Source organism: Syngnathus leptorhynchus, chromosome 2 (genome assembly GCF_054491065.1).
Source record: "Syngnathus leptorhynchus isolate UIUO chromosome 2, UIUO_Slep, whole genome shotgun sequence".
NCBI lineage: Eukaryota > Metazoa > Chordata > Actinopteri > Syngnathiformes > Syngnathidae > Syngnathus > Syngnathus leptorhynchus.
The window spans coordinates 22,132,806-22,156,963 of NC_141196.1; the positions used below are offsets into that span (position 1 = coordinate 22,132,806).

Consider the following 24,158-nt stretch of genomic DNA (forward strand, 5'->3'; position numbering starts at 1 on the left):
AAGAGCCTGTAGGCATGAATGGTTTGGAATATGTGGTAACAGCAATTATGTGAATGGATGGGTAATGTGGAAGTAGAAGCATATCAAACAATGAGTGGACAAATAAATATAATAACACTTAAATGGTGAAAGCATTTACGCAATTTATACAACACTGCATTGGATGACAATATTACAACTAATTCATGTCAGATTATCTTGACATTGTGAAAACATATCCGTTCAACAGTATATTTACGATTATAGCTTGGAACTTACTGTATTGCTCCCTGAGAGGTGTTTGAAAAAAAATATGCCGTGTCATAAAATATCAAACGAAATACCTGACAATTAAAGTCAAGCCTTAGTGTATTCAGCATGATTGTGTTTAATCCCATTTGTGAACTGTATCTCTCTCCTGGTACTCACATTTGCAGTGCTTGTCACAGAGTGCAGCTTGCCTCATGTCACAAAGTCTTATTGAGCCTTTGCTGCTGCTGTATGCAAAAGTGTGACACTGTTGGGGATGAAACTCTGCTGAGGTGACCACTTCAGTCAGCTCCTCCATATTAGCTGGTTTTATGTCCACAATGTCTGAAAAGGAAGATCTAAGGAAGAACTGCAATTGCTAAGCGAGAGCTTTTGTATAGTGTTAAGTTACGAAGCTGAACAAAAGCCAGCATTCTAAACTTAGCGAACAAAGAGGATACTGAAGCTGCGGTCAGTGATCTCCAGATTCCACAAGTTCACTCGAAGGTCATCGGTGGAGATGAACGTCTGGAGGTCAGAGTTCACAGAGATGGAGTTGATGTGGTAGGTGTGGGCGTTGCTGAACACTCGCCTGGCTGTGGCTTCAACCATCAGATCCATCGGTTGCAGAACCGGCACCTGGAAAGATGGAGAAACAAAATAATAACGGAGAAGACATGTTATGAAGGCTCCCGTGTGGTCAGAATCACTGAGCGGTCATGTTCTCTGAAGCTAGCTTTGCTGGAGGTGTGATCTGTGGGTTTTTTCTTCTTTTTCAAATTGCAGATGACGCATACAAGTGTGTGTGTGTGTGTGTGTGTGTGTGTGTGTGTGTGTGTGTGTGTGTGTGTGTGTGTGTGTGTGTGTGCGTGCGTGCGTGCGTGTGTGCGTGCGTGCGTGCGTGTGTGCATGTGTGCGTGTGTGTGTGAACACCAACCTTGTGTTTGCATGTGACATTTAATGACGGGCAGGGAGCCATGCACGTGCTGGAGGCTACTGTTTGATGAAATGTATTTATCAGATCTATATCAGATTTATCAGATATAATAATCTCCTCTGATTTATGTGTGCACAAGGAAGTAAAGGGTATAATGTTAGAAGAGAGAGATACCCGAAGGGTGTCAATAATTGCCGCTGAGGAATGACAACTGAAAAATATCGCTCGTGCAACCACAATCACACACATACTTTGTACACACACACACACACACACACACACACACACACACACAAACACGCTATGCATATAAACAGTTGCTGCTTTAAAGCTTCAAAGATTCCCCAGCCCATGTGTGAAGGCAGGCCCCCCTTGGCCAGATAAAACCCAAACAAAGAAAGAGGGTAGGGGAGCGAGCGGGTAGACCAAATCGACAGCTTCTTCCCTCCTTTTCTCTTGTCCGACGCTAGTACTGACAGAGAAGCGCGCCAGCTCAGCGGGCTGCCGCATCTCCACGGCCGACACTTCATTTCCATGTCTTTCACTGGCTGTCCAGAGAGACGTGGGCCACATTAACCCACAGACACCCTACGCGGACACCTACACTGTGCTCAGCTGGCCCGTACCACTTCTCAATAAACTTCCTCCTCATAGGAGACTACATGCAAGATTTTGCAGTTTGCTCAATACAGCATCACATCACTTGGAAGTGTATTTGTATATTTGTAAGCACTGTATAATCATACTTAATATGGTATGAAATTCCAGCTACACTCTACCGCCATTGCCTCTGCACATGCAAATGAGATTTCCACAGTCACAGCCTGTCCTCCATGATCCCCTAGCAAGACAGACAAAGAGGTACAGACACAGCACTAATCTACGATGACACACTGTCCTATGTGAGTTCCCTCTCATGATGAGAATGGCAGCAGGGGAGATTACAAGAGTGGTGGGTGAAAAGATGATTCCTCCATGGTCTTCCTCAATGCACATACCGATCATTCATTTCTTGTCTTTCCACTGTCTGTGATCAGAAAAAGATAAAGTGTAAAACTAAAAAGTAGGGATAAGATTAGATCAGATCATACTATGCTATAAGAATATGATAGGGAGTCAAAAGTACACAAAGAATCCCCCTGGAGCGGTCAAAAGTCAAAAGCGGATTTTTCTTTCAAAAAAGAAAAAAAATCTACCATTGTTCAAATTCTAGCTTCTTCGCTCAAATGCTTCGAGACAATGACATTAAATAGTGAATTTTAAAATACTGTCCTTAAAAAAAGTAACCACTTTGTCCAAAAGAAAAAAAATAACCAAGCACACTTATGCTCATGGAGCTAAACCCACCAACCAAGTCGTAGCTTATGTAGAGAACATGCAAGTTACGATGACCGTAGAGTTTGCAGAGAACATGCAAACTCCACATAGAGCCAAGATCCAAAACCCAAACGGTCACAACTGCAGGGCAAATGTGCGAACCACTCGTCCATCATGGCGCCACAAAAGCCAGATCATCAAATAAACACAATAATGTGGCAAATGGATCAAATTACCCAATATAATTTGCCCTTCTTGACATTCTTTGACATTTTGGTGTAGATGTAGAAAGAGTGGATTAACCGGGATGTAGAAATATCAACTAAAAACAAACAGGTGAGCGTTCAGATCTTTGCGCACGTGCTTACTCGTAGTGACGTGATGGTAGACGGGTCTTTGATGCGCCCGTCTTCATCCTTTAGGTTGTAGCCCTCTGGCCGTTTGTCTCGTTCACTGATTTTCCACAGCTTCACCGTTTTATCTGAGAAATGCAAATAAAAATTGTTTCAAATCACAAGGTCTCACAATACAGTCAAGATGGTATCCAAGACGGATGTGCGGGGGTTGGGGCATCCAATCTGGCATGTAGTGCAAGATGATGAATGGTGGCGTGGAATGTGATGTCACTGATAGCAATCTACAAGTTGATGACAAAAGAGCCATCTGGGCGCATTCCAATTTTGTATTCCAAACATCAGTTACATCTCATCTTCTCGGTCCAGTGAGGAAGATGGTGGCAGCGCAGCAGTCAGGTCGTCCCTGTTTTTTTTTTGTTTTTTTTCAATATCCGTCGTGTATATTGTGTCAGTGCGGCGGTGCTATCGCCGCAGGACCCTCCGCCATCTGCTCCACCCTCCGTCAGCGCTTCCGTAGCAACCATGCATGACGGCCGCAATCTGCAAGATGTCTCCTCCGCTGATGTTGAGGCGCAAGTGCAAAGATGATATGATTTGATATGTGCGCGTGTCTCAGTGCACTGCTGTAGTCATGCATGAAAGTCTCAATTTAAAGCCTTCTGTCGGTGGCACGCGCTTGACCGAGTGGAACACAAACACGTTCGCACCAGCAGGTGAGATCATTTCTGTCGCATAAGTGTCACCAACCCTTTTTGTTTTGACTGGAATGTCAGAATCAATGACTGACCATTAGTTGAGAGCAGGAAGTAGGCGGCGTTCTGCTGCGGAAGCCATTTGATCTTGTTGATCTTCTCCTCTATCTCCAAACTCTTCAGGTAATCAAACTCGGGCTCGTGGCTCTGGAACGTGCTGTAGACGTTATACTCCCCTCGACGCTGGGGCTGACTTTTACTCTGCAAAGTTGGAAAAAATAATAATAATAAAAAATTAGATGGACCTTTTTTCTGTAGATTTCAGGTGACTACAAAAACAACATTTTGCAATGATCAATTAGGCTCTGCACTTGATCAAGCTGCAAACAGCAAAACCTCTTAGTGATATAAGATTCATGCAGCTCTAGAGTCCAAATATTATCAACTGCACAATCTAATGAGATCGACGCAAAGAAAAAAACAGGTATGCATTTGTTTGCAATTGTTCTTTGTTGTTAATAATGCTAAGCGACTTAATGTCATTCGGTTGACTTGATCAGTATGTTTGTCGCGTTCCCTTTTTCAAAACAAGTTTCCTGTTTGGGATTAACATACAGACTTGTTGAAATGAATTTGTATCATTTGAACTGCGCTGATTATTTGACATTCTTTACAAGCAATTTGTGTATGTTTAATATCAGCATCATGAATTGATGTCAAGGTGTATCCAAGTACCACGATGATCGGTATTGCTTCCTACCTCCTGCTCTCTCTGGAAGACAACCACTCTGCCTCCTTTGTCCCCGGTGGCCAACAGCTCCCCCGATGAGTTAAACTCCACTGTTGAGATAATGTCAGCTGCAGCGCAGAGAGAGGGAAGAGAGAAATGTCAGTGTGAATGTAGACAGGGCGCATCAGGCTGTAAAACAACAAACGTGTATGAGAGAGTACAGTAATTTTGAAGAACACGGGCACTAACTCGCAAAGGACATATCTCAGACACCCTCAGGCAAAGAGAAAGACTAAGTCAGTCATTGGCTGATATCCTAAAGATTATTTCTGGAATAAGAGCCAAATGGGTTATAAAATTATACTCTTGTGTTTTGGAAAGGATGTTTGCTGTCACACTAAAAGGTCTATGCTTTTGCAAGTCCCTGATTTCAGCCCTATTGCAGCTTCATTAAAGAGATATCTAGTAAGATGTGCATCATACACATTTAGTCCACCTGCACATTTTAATGAGAGTCAATACAAGATTTATTATAGCTTTCACAGACAAAGGGGACAAGATAGGAGATGAAACTGATTTTTTTTGTGAGACTTTTTAATTTGGAGAACTACAAGTGTGCATTATGCCTTTTGGGCTGGACAGATTCTTGGCATCAAAACTCACTCAATTTTATGCTATTTCTAACTAGAGTTCATAATTCCTACGCCTGCAGGCAAATAACCCACACCTCACCTTAAGGTACATTCGCTTTTCCTCTCCTACCACAAGAAAATATTTGTGGTGTGCTGTGATGGTAACACAGCCCAGAGGTTACTTTTGTATGTGTTGCGCACATTGCACAGCAGAGGCTTCCTCCTTCTTTAATTATTTTTAGTCAGAAGAGAACGCGAGACAAGAGCTATAGTTGTTTGGTATCTCCCCACACCCTCTGTGGACCTGCTTGTGAACAGAAGAGGGGGATGTTGCTATGGAGACCATTTCCATATCAAGCAGCAGTCATAGTGGTTGTGTGTATCATCCGTGCGCGCACCAACAGCGCTCAGACTTTGTTGCTGATGCGAGCTGAAATTCAGCAAGAGTGCAGAAATAGAGGGAAAATATTTGTATCCAATTTTATGCCAGCGTAGGTTTGCTCATGTCCTCGCAAGACACTACCTGTGGACCATCTTATTATGTGTGTGTGTGTGTGTGTGTGTCTGTGTGTCTGTGTGTGTGTGTGTGTGTGTGTGTGTGTGTGTGTGTGTGTGTGTGTGTGTGTGTGTGTGTGTGTGTGTGTGTGTGTGTGTGTCTGTGTGTGTCTGTGTGTCCATGTAAATCTGCTCAGCATGGTGGAGAGGCTAGTAAAAGACTAGGAAGGAGAGCTTCACATGTGCAATATAGTATCTTCATAAATGGTAACGTGCATGGCCTTATTGAATTGCACATTTTATTGTTAAAGCCGATTCAGACTAGACTTGACTGGACTAGACAAGACTAGTATGACTAGACTAGACAGGGTAGGAGCAAGGCCTCGATCACATTTCAATCAGGAAACTAACATTTTGCAAAATGCCCAGCCAGTCACAGATGTACTGCACAAGTGGCACACGCCCTAACAAATGCTCCATCTTTGTGCATCTGAAGGTCGCCACCTCAAACACACACACACACACACACACACACACACACACACACACACACACACACACACACACACACACACACACACACAGGCATCAAGGTTTTCTTTTCAACCCCTTTAATGCTCTCTCTCACTCCCCCAGTCTTCCCCTGCTCCTCCTCATCATTAACCCATTAAGCCACTGAGGAGAAACAGTAATTGATGAACGCCATTGAACAAGTTTACACACCAATACGTCCTTCAGTCTTTTCATAGAACGATCAGACAGCAAAAGTCAGTGAAGCAGAAACTCAGGATGAAACCACCAAATGACTTTTTTTTCCCTCTCTGCATGCAAATGTATTCAAAGCAGACAAGATCTATTCTATCTCAGGCACTGATGGAATTTGTATGTACTTGATTGGCTGAATCCTGAAGTTATTTATAACCATGTCAAATTTTAAATTAAACAAGATTTTTATTTGCTGAATGGCTAAATTGTGGCTCCTCAGAAAAGTGGAAAAACAATAAAACTGGGTTGTATTGAGGATCACCAGTTTCACATTATACTGTAAATACTGTATATTTTAGATTTTTTTTTTAAAGGACAAATACTAAGAACATTAGGAGATGTCTGGCAGTTTAGCCCCCCCCACACACACACACGCCAACTCCACAAATTACTCAGAATTTAGCCAAGGATTGACTAATGTCAACTTATTTTTATATTATATATTATATATATTCAATATTTTACAATCCTATTCATGATGGATCAGTTGCAAGTCAATAAGTTCTGATTTGTAATTATTTGTAGGTTCGTGGGAAATTAACAGCATTGGTGATGATTCTGAGCCTCACATATAATTCTATAGTGTACGCACACATCCACACTTGCGTGGTTCATCAGCACACCACAACCAGATTAAGGCTATAAATTGTGTCCAGCCAGGTCTGACGTGGACAGATCAGTGCTTCTGTCTTGACGTAACACACATCCATCACCAGTAATAGCGTCGACCTGCCGCTGTGACCTGACGAGCCGCTATAAATCTTTTCTTGTTTCCATTCATCAGTCTAAAACCTGCCTACGCCGACCATTCGATATGGAATTGCGATTCCTAACTGACTAGATGGAAATATAGATATGTATTATTGATTCTGAAATACAATAAGGAGCCAGGAAAATAAGCAGGGTGCTGGAATATTGAATGTATTTATAGACAACAGTGTATGCGGCATCCATCAGGTAAACAGAAAAGGACACCACACTGAGAGAATTGTTCATGATGGAGAGGAGGGAGGGGGAAGACTGATCCATTGTGGGTGGAGGTGGCTTGTTGCACTAAGTAGGTCAATAAATGCTCGCACAGATCCTCTCCTTGGTACATACCCAGGTGAAAATAGTCACACCCTGGCTCACATCAAGACAACCCTGAAATCCAGATCAGAGTGGAAGACAAACCGATGTACGAGCCAGTCTCACCCCGAGAGGCTTTGCTGCTTGAGACACGCAGTCCAAATTGTGCGGCTGCACGAGAATTGATTTTAGTTCAGAGAGCAACATGGAGTTGTGTGAATGCTTTGTTATAGACGTGGTGAGGGCATGATTAAACCGCTTGTGTTGAGCTGCCGACGTCAAAGGATCAGACTCGTGGGGATGATTCACGTCACGCTCTCTTTCCTTTCACTATGATGACCAACAGTATGCATGTCATCTTCTTTTCTCCAATATCAAGGGGCACATGAATGCAAGATACTTCAAAATTGCAAAGCCCCCCCCCAAAAAGGTTACATTACTTTGAAAATGAACAGCATTTTGGGGAAAAGTAAGTTAGCCTGAATAGTTGCCCCAAAAACCTGTGTTCTACGTCATTGCAGCTCAATTCTACAGGGGATTAAATGTGTTTTGATTTTTAATTTTGGAACATCTATTTGCACACGAGCATTGAGTCTATCTAGACTGACGCTTTTAAATCAAATTATTTTCGAGGATTTTATGATTTTTGCAATGTCGTAATAGGATTCTCTTTCTGCAATACTTTTAATGTTTTATATAATGCACATGTCTTGTACATTGAAGTCCAAGTCTTGGAGTATACTGCAAACATTAGCAATTAGCAGCTCATTTGCTGCACTTATAATCAAAAGGTGTGTTTTTATTTATTTGGTAAATTATCATGGTTAGCATAGCCCTTCTCATTTGTCATTGAACTTAATTGCAATTATCGACAGCAGTGGTCAACAAATGTTTACAAAATGTTTTAATCTGAGTTGTAAGTAAAGTTATTTCAATGTTTTTTTTCTCCAATTTCAAATTTGCCCTTGGGTTTTCTCCCAGACATCAAGTTTCAATAATAATAATAATAATAATAATAATAATAATAATAATAATAATAAGCAGTCAAACAAAAAAATTTAATATCACAAAAAATGCTGTGGTACAAAAAAGTAAAGCATCTGTGTCAAACGTTAGGGATCCATAAAGCCATCTCTGGTTGAAATTTGTTGTTGACCTATTTTAAGTGATGGGTTTGGTGTGGAATTGTTTTGGAGCAATGAAACACACACACACACGATTCCTCTATGTATGCTTATTTGAGCTCAAGCCAACGCTGGCATCAAAACAGAAGCTCAGAATATTCAGAGCAACATGGTTCCATTACATTATAAGTCCTATTTATCCATTTGTCCATGTTGTACACCACTGATCCTGTTTAGGGATACAGCGGCTGGGACCTTTACCAGCTGACTTGGAAAAAAAGGCAGACCGCACCCTTGACTGCTTGCCACTCAGTTACAAGGGACATTTCTAGCCTGCTGCCTGCTGGCGAGTGATCCATAATACCATCAGTGACAACAAAACACTTGGAGAAAAAAACTTTTTATCAATTCTCCACATAGTCAATCAAGGAAATCTATTCAAATAATTTTAAAAACCTTGTTATTTTTTTCAAACGTTGTATTTGCCATTTTCATGTGACAACACTGAAGAATCGACCCTACCACAGTGTCAAGTGTGTAACACTGAAAATATACTGTCGCCTAAAAAAAAAACAGGAATTCAACACAGCTATTGAAGTCTAAGCCACTGGCGACAAAAGTGAGTATAAAAGTGAGAATAACAAAATTATGTTCCAAGTTTCAAAAATGTGTGGCTGATATTCTCCCACACTGTCTTAAAGGCATGGAATATCCTCAAGAGGGCAACAAAAATTGAATTATCACCTGTACATTTGGAAATGAACCTAAGATTAGAGGTCGACCAGCGTACCAGAACCAATTGTGTTTGGCCTTTAAGTTTCCACTCTATCAACATATGCAGCATATCAAGCGTTAATTCATTTATCATTTTTCTGTCAAGAATAAACAGCTGATCACAGTATCCTTTCAGAGGCACGTTACAAAAGAGATCAATTGGAATTTTGAGCAAACCCCGCTGCTAACCCACTGGTGTGGCAGCCATACGATTAAGGGCTTTATTCCGCTTTATGAGCTCCACACAAAGCAAAAGAGCATAAAGCAACTCTGTTCATGAGGAGCATGACTCTTTGTAAAAATCTGATGTGAACAAGTTAATTAACCTGGTTTCTCCTCCATCAGGCCCATGAGAGCGAGGCGGCGTCTTTTGTCCTTTTGTGCATGTGTGTGTGTGTGGTGTGGTGTTGTGCATCGCCACGCTCCAGAGAGGGATGGGTGAAATGGGTCTCACCGCCTCATTTCTCCAATTTCATTAACACATGGCAAATGACTGCAGACACAACATAAGACAGACGAAGCCAGTGAGAAATTTAGGCACATTTTAAACTCCAAAAAGGCCTTCTAACCTTTTTGGATGATTCTGCATGGAAATTTGTGGTGGAATGGAAGGAGGAGTGGTGTATTAAGGGGGGGGAGGAATGGGGGCACAGTGAATTTTAATCCACCAACATAACAAAAGCCGCCTCTCACTTTCCATCTGAAATCCTTTCATCTCATTTTCAAGGGGGAAGGAATCAAAGATGAGATGTCTGCAGGAGTTGCAAATTGTGTTTTTACATCGACTTAATCACCAGAATAGAAAAGACACAGCAATCTGCTATCTAAATGTACTCATGCATTCATCCATTGTTGAGCTCAGAAGGGTCAAACATAGCTCAGCCTTCTCGCAAGCAGCACCAAAGCGAATCCATCGCCTCGCTGACCAAGAAACGGGTACAGAACTGAGATAAAAATATATATATTTGCAATTATGTAGCTATGGAGCCTCGGGTACGCTTTCATAAATTCTCATTAAATTTTCATGGAGGTGCAGACTTAATAAGAAGCTAATCAGGGCAAGAAAGCAGCTGCTGGATAAGGAGTGCGACTTGCCTCAACTTCACAGCTTGCCATTAAGACCCCCCCCCCCCTCATCTGCTCCATACGCACACGCACATTATTCGACTGGCACTACATGGCGGGGCGAGGTGTTATGAACGTTTCGCGGTGAATAATGGATGGGACCTCGGGGTATGATGGACTAAGTCTTTTCATGCCGGGGTCCTAAAGTGTAGCCCCCGGCCGTTTGCCTTGGCACAGGCAAGCTGATCTGCTGCTGCTTTCGCAAGCGGGAGCAATCAAGATTGGGAGCTTTGTGATATGGGGTCTGCCTCAGCATTCAGTCTGATGAAGGCTTCACATCACACAACGCCTTGTAAGCGCATGAATAAGATGCGAAAATGTGGGGGGCAGGGGAGGGATGGCAGAAAGGATTACGTGTGTCCTACCAAAAGATTTTCAGGATATTCTTGAGTAAAGGAGCAAAAATCAATACCAAAGTCAACATTAGGCTACGTCCTGCCTCACAAGCGAGGAAGCTATTTAGATCTCTTTTTTTTTTTTATTAGCCTTTTAGGTTGAGAGTATTAAATTGATCACTGGTCTGTGTTGTCAGGGCATAACATTAAGTTTGCGCGCACATTAACAGGTAGACATGCAGTCATGAATCCAAGAACCATCTATCCAGTTGTCATTATCCATTGATGTTCCATCTGCAGGTAGCTGCTGCAGGGTCTCGCAAACCAGACCGTAATACCATTTTCCTCCATTGAAATAATGCTGACGCTCTGACAGGAGGTGCCTAAAGTGACTGGGAATGTATAGCTGCTGACATCTCGTCTCATCAGTGTATCTGGCCACACTCTCAGCCAGGCATGGGATTGGTGCAAGGCAAAGGTCAGCGCCATTGACATCATTAAAATGTGACATCATTACAGACTCTTGCTGCTATGGGCAAGCATAGGGTGTTGAGGGTGGAGGGTTGGAGGGGGAGGGCAGTCAAGCTCACTTACCACTCATCAGAGACTTGTGTGTGTGTGTGTGTGTGTGTGTGTGTGTGTGTGTGTGTGTGTGTGTGTGTGTGTGTGTGTGTGTGTGTGTGTGTGTGTGTGTGTGTGTGTGTGTGTGTGTGTGTGTGTGTGGGCGCGTGCATCTGTGTGTGGTCTGAATGGGCTAGGTCTGATGGAACACGTGTGTGTGTGAATCATGAGGACTGGATGTAGACCCTGACACCTGCTCTTCTTTGGCTGAAGTCTGACTTCATATCACTTAGGGAAAGCAAGGAAAAGGCAAATAGACACACGCACACCCACTCGTGATCTATGAGCTGTGACGATCATAAATTAAAGCAATAAAATGTAACAAAAGTAGGCTTGGTGTGTTTGAAAAGCACAGATGGGCCAAAGGCTGGGCAACGTTTACAACCTGTGTCCTTGTCATCCACTTTCTTTTGATAAAACAAGGAAAAGCCTGGGACTCATTTGAAGGAGTCAGACGAAATCACCAACTGGAAGAAGCTCCAGTATTTCATCTCGACGCAAACAAAGATATCCATTATGTCCACCCCCAACTTCACACTCTCCTGCTCTGGGTGCATGAGGAATCCCAGTCAGCCAGTACCTCAACTACATTGAAATAAAAAGACTGCATTTCAGCCTTTGCCACTCCAGTAGCCTCAGTGTGGCTTTGGAGCCACCCTGCAAACCAGCACACGCCCAGCAACAAAATGTATTGTTCAAAAAAGCATCAAAAAACACTGTATCTAAAATGAAAGACTGGAAAGCCCTGTGTCAATTTTTTTTAATCTAAATTTAAATAAATTAATTGAAATACGATGAGAAATTTGATAGCCTAATAGCCTGTGATTCATCAGCTACTTTTTAATCCCACGCAATCTACCCACATTTCCATCGCGATTGACCAGTAGATCGCGATTGACCAGTAGATCGCGATGGACGTATTGGGCACCCCTGCTGTAGGCTAAACAGAAAAAAACGCCAAAGACACTACTAAAATGATACATGACATTATGTCCCATTTAGTTAATTGCTGCAAGTTATTATTGTTATTTTACCCATCCCACCTCAGCCATGAAAATGTACGAACCAATCTGCATAATTATGGAGGCAGAGCAAGACGAATGATTTGAGGAATGAATGTCTTTAGCTGAACTTCAATGTTTTTATGTTGAGCGAGCAGCTTGCCAAAATGATTGGTGGAACATGAGGGAACTATTAAGCATCAAACGGTTAACAGGCAGATAATCAAGAGCCTGATGCGTGGTCATGGAGGATAACACACACACACACACACAGGAGCAGCAATTATTGGTCTGAAGCAGCAATAACAGCTATTGTTCAATGCTCTCTTAACAGTGTATGTGCTTGCGCATGCGAAGGAAAAAATGAGGGAGTGAGAGTGAAACCTTTGAAATTTATTGCTTCCATTTTCTCTGAAGTCAAAATGATACAAATGATTCCTCACTCTATTATATCACCACTGAAGGAAGCAATGGACAAACTAAAAACCAGTAGTTAGGACAAATTTAGACTTTTATGTTTTCTTGCTTCATAATATGTGTCGTTCTTTATTCAGGAGCTTTAACAGCATCAAGTGTTCACAATGAACTCCTTGGAAGATTTATCCCCCTATGCTTAGGCGGTCGTCCACACAGATTACAGTGTGGCTCATCCTAAAATAACCTGACTGCCTGGACAGCACCTCATCATCTCTAATTTTCCACCAGGCAACTCCCTGATGATGCTTCGTGTGAATGGTACCTTGTGTCATCACATTAGCAGAGTGACTAGACAAATGTAATTGATTTCTTAATTAAAATTCAAAAAAAATTAAAAAGAACCACGCATACGCTCTGTGAAGGGCTATTATTGAAATACCTTCTGTTGCATAGTTGTGGTCGCGAAGGAAGCTGCTGTTAATTTTGCGGGTGTCGCTCTCCTCCTCCATTGATAAATCGGCTGCTTGGAGATCCTGACAGCGGCAGACCTCTCTCCCATCCTGGCAAGGTACCGTCAGCAGGCGGGCCGTGGAACCAGCGGGGCGCCTGTCATGGCTCCAGATCTGTGGTGGAACGACTGCGATCAAATAGTCGACTCACTGATCAGGTGATGTTCCCCACGTCAAAACGCATCAAACGGTGCCCGGTGGCGCTTCAAATAATTGTTCCGCAGCCTCTTCTTCAATGGAAGTGCTTTTGAAATGTCGTCCTCTGCTTCACGTTAATCGCCATTGAATGATGCGCGACCAAAAAAAAAAAAAATGGAGAAAAATGTCAAGTGAAGGTGCTGCGGCGCAGTCATAAATCTCCTTTCCAGGATTTGACTTTAGGTCTCGGATGACTCTGCTGCCACCTCCCAGAGCCAGCAGGGCGGGCGGGATTATGCGCCAACACAGCTAGATCTCTCCTGTATTGTCAAGTCCGTCACCTCTATGGTGATTTCGTTACAATTCCTCCGAGTCAAAAACGGCCGTCTTGTTCTCATTCACGGACGGAGCTGACTCACTATGTATGCCGCGAAACCCACACATGCACGCACGCACGCACGCGCGCGCTGCTGCCTCCGCACTTTAGTAGCCCCTCCCATGCAGGCTGGGAGACACGCAGACGCAAACTGCTAATGTGATGCTCTAATATGCTGATGACCACTAGTCACGATAGCGCGTATTAAGCTGACAGCAGCCTTATGTTCTGGTAGCAGGTTGCCTCTTAAACCCTGCTCGACCATTTATAAACCTTTCTGCAGGGGCAATTACTCTCGCTTCACGTTTCTCCAACTATTAAATGCCTATGGCATTTGAAATGAACATTCATTCGGGAAACTTGAAGGAAGGGCGCGGTGGCAGTTTTAGGTTCTGATGTTTTGGGGTGAAATGATCAAAGTGTCACGGGCCCCTTATGGTGAATGATGATATTGACTTGAACGTCCCTTGGTTTCGTATCCACTTGGTTTGCATAGGGTACAAACAAGGGAACAAAATGCAACCTAAAATTGCTGAGGTTATGTGGGAATATAAAAATGAAAGCTCAACAGTTTAACTCTTCCTTTTAAGAAAATGCACCGTTGATGATCATTCTTGTAGCAGCAAATGAAGAATGCAGTTAAGTGCGACAGTGACATTTTGAACAAAGTGAATTATTATGACATAAAAACACCACTAATGACATTAATGGCTCTGGTTCATTAAGCTGTTTAACTGCTGCTTCAAATACCACTGTACTTTTTCTTTACTGATAAGGCGTGTGGCTCATTACACTTCGTGTCACTTACCGATGACGTTCCGTGTTAATAATCGCTCATCGTACAGTGGACTCTACTTGCAGTTCCACAGCTGCAAATTCACATTCATCAATGAATTTTTTTCATCTATTTTTGGGGGGCAGGGGTTGGAAGGCAACCTGGGCGTTAATCGTGGGCCCTATCCCTGTGAATAGCAGGTGTCCACTGTATTTACCTTGGATTATTAGCTTTATATCTAGATGTGAATAATTGCAAGCTGTCAAGAACGTGACTATGAATGCTTCTCTGTGTCAATGTGGGGACTCTGAGTAACTGAATGCCAGTCTGATAGCGTAGCCTACCTTCGTCCCAAAATCAGTTGGGAGCCTGGGGTATTTTCCAGGTCGCCACGATCCTGATCAAGATATAAGACACCAAATGGATGGATGCGTGGAACCACGTGGAATATACTGTGGAATTTTTAACATCAACAGTCCTTTGATTATAGGAGTCGATAAAAAAAAAAAAAAAAACACTCTAAAGTTGCATGAAAATGCCATCACACGCGATCACATGGCTCACAAGCCCTCAAAATACGTTTGAGAAAGTTTGAGGTCAAGGTTCTGTGCCAGCTGTCCAAGTGAACACAGACTACACTGAAAAGCTGTTCAAAAAAGATACGTCAGCAACAACCTGATCCTTAAACATTGATGAAACTTTCATTCACCATTTTGCATTCATCATTTGGCAGAAGATGTGAATGCATATGTATTTAGTTTTGATTCAGTCACTAAAATGTTAGTAGCAGCGTGCAAGGCTCTATTGCATAGGTGTCAAACTCAAGGCCCGGGGCCATATCCGGCCTGCTATGTCATTCCATATGGCCTGCAAGATCAAATTATTTCAACTCCCATGATTCTTGCTAAAATCTGTACCATAATTCTTAATTTGCATGTGCAATAAATAATAACATTGAGATTTTTTTTTTTACTCTTTTTACAATAATTTGAACAATAACTGGAGAAAACATTAGTTCTGATTTCAAAACTAGTAATCCATCTATTAGTTGTGTATATGTAATAATACGAGACAAACATTTATTTGGTATCACTGTCACAGCGGCCCTCTGATGAAAGCAGTAACAACGAAGTGGCCCACAATAAAAATGAGTTTGACCCCCCTGCTAGTATTGTTACTTTTTCTAAAGAGACATACATGCCGTATTCATTCAGAAAAGAGAACAGAAGCTTTCAGAGAAAGTGCCTGGTATTGCAGGACAGGTAGTGTATTCAAACAAATGTAAGCACAAAAGCTTGTAAAACAGACACAGAAAAACGTGTTTGTTAAGAAAGGAGGATGCAAAGAAATAAAAACAAAGGAGCCTAGACGCTGATTAATTAGATTAGCAGGGCTGCCGTCTGCAGCTCAAATTCGAAAGATCTCATTTACAGTTTAATAACGTCACTATACGCCCACTCCTGGGCATCCCATAATCTTTGACGGCTCTTTGTGGATGTGGGAGAAGCATTGCATCCCTGCTCTTATCTGCTCATTTAAAGCTAAATCTCTTCGCTTCCACAAAGGGACTAGGTATCACCCCTCGTGCGAGCCTCCGCCCCCAGTACACAGCAGCAGCAGCAGTAGCAGCAGCAATAAAGGGATTGGGGACCCCCCTCTCTTAAATGCATTAGCTCTCTAATCCACAGGACCATTTGCTCATCAGATCCTCTGCTACACCTCTAATGGGAATCTGGCTGAGTAAAGGAGGCTTTAAAAAAAGAGAAAAAAACTGTTCCTTCCTACCTATGCTATTTTACACACCATCAACCTGCACCTTCACTGGAATACATTATCGGGCATTATCCATGCAGGGAATAATAAAAGCTGTTGGAGAATTGGGAGGTTGTGTGCTTCCCTCTCTATAGTCCTCTGCTCCCATAATGAAATTTGTGGAAAAACGCTTCCATCCTTGACCTCTTGGATCTGACTGAGTGGTCCGCGGCGTTTCCCGGCTCTATCAATATTTAAACAGGATCTCCAAGGACAATAGGGATACTCTGCCACGGAGAAGTCAGCTGAGTTCCAGTTGAGCTGCGCAAGTGAATGGAATTGAAATCAGTCAGACAATGATGAAATTAGTTGCACAATATGCGCACTTGTGCACATACTATATATTTCAATCAGATCTCCTCTCATCGATTCCGCCCACCATCTCGCACTTGTCTTGAGCCGGTTGCAAATGTGACAGCACCAAATGGCCGCCGGACTAAAGGGAAGTGGCTCAGAACAATAACGCTGTTCCTCGTAAATCGGCCCCCTTACATGACCTAAGATCGATAACCATTTTCTCATGAAGGACCTCAAGTTCTGCATCCCATGGCTCATTGCTCCTTCCCTCACATTCTCATTGCACTGCACGTCTGCTGGGTAAAGACCTGTGACAGCGCATCTATACGGCACGGCCGCTGTGCTTCACCCTTGCAGGAAATGCTCAGGGGGGCGCACAGGAAAATTGGAAAGCATGTCCTCAATTCTCCTCGACAAAGTGGGTTAAATTAGATTCTAGCAGTCCAAACGTATATAGGGACAATCACAGAGCATGATTTTTTAGTCATGCTCAATTGCTTTCCTTGATGGGAGGTAATTGCTTGACTCAGGGATTCGGGTGCGAGGGCGCTGTCTGCATACCGAGCAACATACTGTAGGTGCACATCGTATGTAGGCGGAGGAACATCAGCACTGACAGCCCACATTCACTTAAGATTTCATCCAGATAAGTGTAGCAAGGCAATTTAAGAACCACGGAGATTGTAGAATCAAAACATAAAAAAAGATACGTTTTACTATGCCTATATAGAAGCCAAGTGTACACTGACCAGTCACTTTATTATTAATATTAAAATCATTATTATTATCATCATTATTATTATTGCACTGCTTATCCTGTTCAGGATCAAAGATGAGTTGGAATTTATCTCAGGTGGTTGCATGCATCTTTTGGGAATGTGGGAGGAAACTGGACAGGAAGAGCAAGCAAACGCCATATAAAAACCTCTGAACTGCGATTCAAACCAAGAACCATTAACAATGAGGCAGTCGTGGTCTCCACATTCCATGCTATCCATTCACATTACACCAACAGTATGAAAAAATGAGTCTTTAATTTGTCAAACAGCAAGCCTGGAGAAAACCCACTGAACTCTACTATAAAAGCTGCAATTTAACAATTATGTGATGTGTGCTGGGTTAATGCAACTGTTTTGTCCTGCTAAATAACACCACGGGTGGATGAGGAAGCTGATTCTGAAACACGAGGGACAAGGCGAACACAAAATCCTAATGAGCAAGAAAAAGGAGGCACAGGAAAACTATAGACCACAATAAACATTGCTTTCTCACTTGAATCAACCTTACTTCCCTATTCATGTTGCTAAAATTCTTTATTTCGGTGACTTCAGTGAGATTGCAATTAACAATAATAAATGCAGCTTTTCTTTAGTAAACATTGACTCAAAATACAGAAGAAATCAGAACAATCAAATCACAAGTCAGAAATAGTGCAAGAGGCCACAGGTTAAGATTTAAAAACTTAAATTACATCAAGCTCATTTGGTAAAGCATTTTTCAGTTATTCAACTGTACGATGCTCAATGTAAAAACGCTTGTAGTTTGTTGCATGATTACCAGGTGACAGATCTCCTCTATGTTATCAAACAAATGAGGATGATTATCATTTAGTAGCATGAGATTGGACGAGCAAACATGCACTGCCTTCCATTAACGATGCAACCCACCCTGGCATTAAAAGGGGCTCAACACATGGGGGTAATAGGATTGCCCTGCCAGTCCATCTGTCAAGGGACTGAGCAGCAGCAAAGCCCAGCGACCAAGCACCCTGGCCCGGATCCACCTGCTCAGTCTTTGCACTTTGCTCCGGAGATTTTTACTCAGCATTAAAACGTAACCCTCGGGCACGCGCTCAGCCAAGTCTGTAAGGAAAAATGGGGGAGTTTGTTTCGCTTCTAGAGATGATGTGCTGCTCTACTGTTGTGCAGAGTACAGATGGAGCTGGATGGTAGAGTGTGAGTCGGGGAGGGGGAGGTAAGGAGATGGAGAAGTGAAGAGGAGAACGATATAAAGGGAGGGGTGGCTAGTTTTGGTATGGGCTTTAAATCAAGCCTACAGGCTGTGCCTAAACCAGCAGGCTTTACTCTTGCTGCCATTCCAATTACATCAGCATGTGACTAATGCTCCATTGCTCAGAGTCTTCAGACCAGCAGGATTGGATCCCCCACACCCCCACCACTCTACTTTCCCCTCCCCCCAAATCCCTATCTCCAACTCCCTTGATGGTGAATTAATTGAAAAGAATGCATGTACAATCATTAGCTCAGGATGAAACACTCTGGGACAGAATTCATCAAATGCACAGATTGTGTTTTGGGCTTCGTGCACTCACCATGACCAAGAAAATATTAGCAGTAAAATGTAAATTGACAAACAGATTAGCCTAAAGGTGAAAAAACACACACACACACACCCTCACTGTGGATTTGTGGGAATATACATTCAACATCCAGAGTGGAAATGGTGCCACTTAAGGCACAAGAAAAATCATTTCATTGTACCTCTGCGGTTGCTAGGAAACTGCAACTCAATTGGCATTGCAATGCAGTACAACAGCTGTCAACATAATTGGACAATTAACATCTTCAAATGTCTTTATGTTGCTCATATTCATTTCAATAAAGGCCCAAACGTGTCCCAACATGTTTTATACCGGTCGGGTTAATGGGCTGGATAGCAAGAACATGTTCTCAGAGGTTTCATCAATCAAATGATCAGCGACGCATTCAGGGTAAAGGCACAAACAACAGTCAGGAGCATTTAGGTCTCTCAGAACACATGGACAAACCGTGCATGTTGTTAAGCATGCTATATTTATCCAATAGCACTTTTATCTCTGGGCGGATGTAAGATACCCAAGTGGAAAGTAGGTTAAGCAGTTTAGAGACTGAATACAAAGCCACCGCCCCATACAGTACATAAATGAACTCCCACACTAACATTCAGAACCATGGACAGTTCCCTTCACTGCAGCAATGAGAAAACAACCCCCCATTTGAACCTAGCCTTGTAACACGACAAAAGGTTTTCCAGGTAAAGGTCACTGTTGGCTGATTTTTTGCTTTGACTTGCAAGCAAAAATTTGGCATTTATGTTTGCAGTGAACTTTACTCAAATCATTTTACATGCAGCACTTTGGCAAATAGTAAACCGTTTGTCAAAAAAGTGGCCACCACTCCCAGTTAAGTTAATTGTCCAAATAAACATAAAACAATGAGAATTGTTACATGTTGTGTGTTTAAAACAACGTAGTTTTCTCTTATAAAAGTCAATTTGACTTAATGTATTTAACATTTTAAGCAACGGATCTGTAAAAACAAATGGTAGAGCAACACATGCAGAAAATATACCAATACTCAGACTGTGTGTGTGTGTGTGTGTGTGTGTGTGTGTGTGTGTGTGTGTGTGTGTGTGTGTGTGTGTGTGTGTGTGTGTGTGTGTGTGTGTGTGTATGTGTGTGTGATGTAATGCTCCTGAATAACGAAGGACAGCATGCACTCAAAAAGCAAATGTTATATGGATGGACAGACGGACGGATTGATGGATAAATAAATAAATAAATAAATAAATAAATAAATAAATAAATAAATAAATAAACACACCGTTTTTACAGGAAGGAAATGACATAGGGCGAAACAACATCATTGGCAAGTGAAATTGGTCCCTGATGAAAAACAAAAATCAATCAATACAGTTTGTCGGGCATCTGGCGTGTACTGCTGGTTTCCAGCTGTTGAACCAAGATTGAATTAACAGCTAAAAAAAATACAACCACCGGCTACCAGAGTGACTAATAAGATTCAAACATTTCTGTGTCGCTGAGAAGGAAGAGCCGCTCTTTTTCTCCGCACCAAAAAAACATTGTGAACAAACGCATGGGAGACAATGCGATATTATGCGGTTGGTCTTAACCTAGCATTTGGGCTCTATTTTTGTGCTAAGTGCAAATCGACTACAGAGAGATGTCGAACTGTGTGGAGGCGGGTTAGACTGAGTGTTGATGTACTTTAAAAGGTGGGCAAGGTAGCAAATTTGAACACGACTGGTTGGATTCACCCGAATCAAAGTGGCCCCTCTCATTCCCTTTATGTGTGACACACGAGGGCACACTGATAATTCTTGACATCAGGGAAGATTTACTTGACTCAGGCAGCAGGTCAAAGCAAGCAAAGTCTGTTTATAAGGAACAGCAATAAGACTTCTGCAAGCAGATGTAAATCTGGTCAGTGAAATTACAGATCAGTGCTGTGAAATGGGGATCGGCTCTCATTATGGAGAAATACAAGGTATTTAAGTCACAATAGGAGGCAAAGAGTTGGCAAAAATATTCACCAAAAATCAAAGGTTAGGGTTAGCAAGTAAAAGCCAGGGCATGTCTATTTAACTTGAATGTATATATTTTCACTTTTTAATGTTTTAAAATAACTAATTTTATCAATTTTGTTGGGTCTAAAATGATTTTACATTATTATAATGTTTAAAATAATTAGATTTGTCCAATTTGTTTACATTTAAACATTATCGTGTTTTGTTTCAAAACATAAATGATTGCTTGAGTATTAGTGATTTTAATTATCAACAAAATAATCGTGATTATTTTTTTTGTAATCGAGGAGCCCTTGTTCAAACCCCTTTGTTAAAAAAAACCAAAACATTACTTTTTTAAATGTTCTACTCATAGATAGTGAACGTCTTTGACATCTTACGCGAATGGCGGAATATACCCCACTTATTAGGAGGGTCCAATATTTACAGCCAGTGCACTTTAAGAATACCCACAAAACTGTCACCAGTTTTGTACATACAAAAACCCCTAAAAGACAGGGATGTTTCCTTTGGTCTCATTTACCGTATTTTTCAGACTAAAAGTCACTCCGGTATACAAGTCGCATCGCCCATAAAATGCTCAATATAGTGGAAAAAAACATATATAAGTCGCTCCGGATTTTAAGTCGCATTTTGGGGGAACAAACTCTGCAGTTTGATTGCTGCCTTCACGGCCTCCCTAGACAAACGGAAACTACTTAAGTCTAACAACAGACACATTGCTACTCTAAATAAACTATATGTCAAATAACTATAACATGAATAACAAGTTTATCGAATCATCTGTGTCACTCCAAATCATTAAATCTCCCGACTCCGGAAGGAATGGAACTCATTGTCAGTGAGGCTCCAATTATTCCACAGGAATAGTGCGCCCTCATGCGGTCCAAAGTGAAAATAACATGTGAAGTGATCAATTATACTAGTAAGTAATGTGTCAAGTTTTTGAAAACTTTCACATATAAGTCGCTCCTGATTATAAGTCGGCCCCCACCCAAACAATGGAAAAAAAAACGCGACTTATAGTCCAAAAACTACGGTAGTATTTTCTGTTTGAAGAACAAATCAATATTACAAAAATGATTTTATCAATTAATGAATGATGATCTTTTTATGTATACAACATGCGGTACTGCTGCTAAATGTGTGTGAGACGCCTGCTGCCACATCCCCTTTTAGTGCCAACACGCTGTCATGGAGGTTTTCCCTCCAGCCATTCAGACATGTTCAAAACATTCCCTGGTGACCACTGAGCATGTTTTTCAGTGCACCTCGGACCAAGAACTCTCTCCCACTCAAATACAAAAACACACAGCTTTATTACAATAGTCCACAAAGCACTCTGTAAATAAAAAAGGCAAACACTTGCGAGCTTGTCTCATTTAAAGGCTGTAATCTCCAAGAAAATCCCATTTGGCAGAGCAGCTGCCAGCGTGGATCACAGACTGGAGTTTGGGTGCCCACAGGGTGGCAAGCTGTCCAGCCCCACTTTTCTCTTTAATAGGGACACATACACACGCACTTATTTTAATAGAAACATGTCACGGGATCAAAGAAACTGATTCTCATTGGGCAAGGATTTTATTTTTATTGCTTGTGTTATTGATCTGGCATGAGGGATCACGGTGGCAAAGTCACCTCAGGGAGTGGTTATTTGAAACATAGCAGTGTGAGCAGTATTGCTTGCAGCAACGGCCTGTCCATCTGCGTGTTTGTCATCTTGGCTGTTTGTTGACAATATCGCCTGGTGTACGATAGCTGTCAGGGCATAAGTTAAAAAAAAAAAAAGGTAATAAATCCTGATCACCGATGACTCGAGCTACAAATTATTCATACTGTCTTCATTTTGATTTGATTTTTAGTACCGTAATTTTTGGACTATAAGTCGCTCCGGAGTCTAAGTCGCACCAGCCATAAAATGCACAATAAAGTGAAAAAAAAACCCATATAAGTCGCATCGGAGTATAAGTCGCACTTTTGGGGCAAATTTATTTGTCAAAATCCAACACCAATAACAGACATGAACCAGCAACAACAAGCGGTATGCTAACGTGACATATACACAAACGAGGAGCTGAGAACGGGCCTGACGTAACATTCAGAGTTATTCAAGTAAGTATTACATAAATAACACATTTATCAAACCATCTGTGTCACTCCAATTCATTAAATCTATCGATCGTGCTTTATGTAAACAATATGCTGACGTCGGACCCGTTGTAAGTTGCATTTCTAATTATTCCACCGACCCATATAACGATATATAGAGTATATTTCAAATAACTATCATATTAAAACAATATTATCAAACCATCTGTGTCACTCCAATTCATTAAATCCATCGATCAAATTCCTGGTTCTTTATGTCAACAACGCCGTGCGTGCGCTGCAGAGATCTAGTATATAACTATATTGTAGCGTTAACAAAGTACCAGGAAAGACGTGGGTTTGGTAAACGGCTCTTTATTTAACAAAACAAGAGTTCAACGAGCCAACAACTACTGAACTTCCAGCCACGGAGGTGGAAGAGAGCTCCCGTCGAGAAGGACCGGGCGTGCGTAAAAGCCATAATAGTTTTTCAAACCTTCTGTGTCATTCCAAATCATTAAATCCTTCAAACTCTTCGTTCTCCGTGTCACTTACAAAAAAAGCCGCTAATGATGCCGGTAGTACATGGGGCCCTTCGTCATGTTCGTCATCCCGTGATCGAATCCTTTGCCCTTTATGTAAACAACCGCCGCGCGGCACGGGTGACGTCACTTGCAGTTCAAATGACAGTAATCCCTTGCTACATCACGGTTTGTTTATCGCGGTTTCACTACATCGCGGATTTTTGAATTTTGAAAATTTGTGAAAAAAAATCACATATAAGTCGCTCCTGAGTATAAGTCCCCCCCCCCACACACACCCATACTATGACAAAATCCGCAACTTGTAGTCCAAACATTACGGTAATTTGGCTAAACAATCAAAAGGCACAAATAGACCAACAACCAATCATGCTCATCTTGAAATTCATGGACAATTTCTTAAAGACTTCACCTAATTGTACATTTATGTTTTTCAAACGTAAGTTGAAGCTAGAATCCAAACAAACAAATAAAAAAGATCAACAAGCACCTGGACAGCATGTAAACTCCACAGTCACAAGCCCCACCAGAGTGTCAAACTTGGACCTCAAAGCTGTGAGTTAGTTGCGCTAACCTATATGAGCTCTATTTTGTGCGCTTGTTGTAAAAGCGTATGTACTGTAACTTCAATTTTGTGCTAGCGCAATGCTATTTTAGCCATGTTTGGGGCTGTGTTGC

The 24,158-nt window shown here is 41.8% G+C and overlaps 1 protein-coding gene across 3 annotated transcripts in view; it reads right to left on the reverse strand.

Annotated features, from left to right (window-relative positions):
• Positions 1–24,158, reverse strand: part of LOC147061261 (serine/threonine-protein phosphatase 2A 55 kDa regulatory subunit B beta isoform) — a 49,398-nt gene that overhangs the window by 10,692 nt on the left and 14,548 nt on the right. The window contains exons 2-7 of one of the 3 annotated variants that reach the window (XM_085905740.1): positions 13,057–13,240; positions 4,291–4,388; positions 3,626–3,791; positions 2,851–2,963; positions 690–867; positions 409–573 (exon numbers count right to left, since the gene is read on the reverse strand). In XM_085905740.1, coding sequence (XP_085761866.1) covers positions 409–573; positions 690–867; positions 2,851–2,963; positions 3,626–3,791; positions 4,291–4,388; positions 13,057–13,126 — 790 coding nt within the window. In that variant the 5' untranslated portion in view covers positions 13,127–13,240. Of the gene's footprint in view, positions 1–408; positions 574–689; positions 868–2,850; positions 2,964–3,625; positions 3,792–4,290; positions 4,389–13,056; positions 13,959–24,158 lie in introns of those variants that run through there. The other 2 variants (XM_085905739.1, XM_085905738.1) reach the window with 2 other exon arrangements.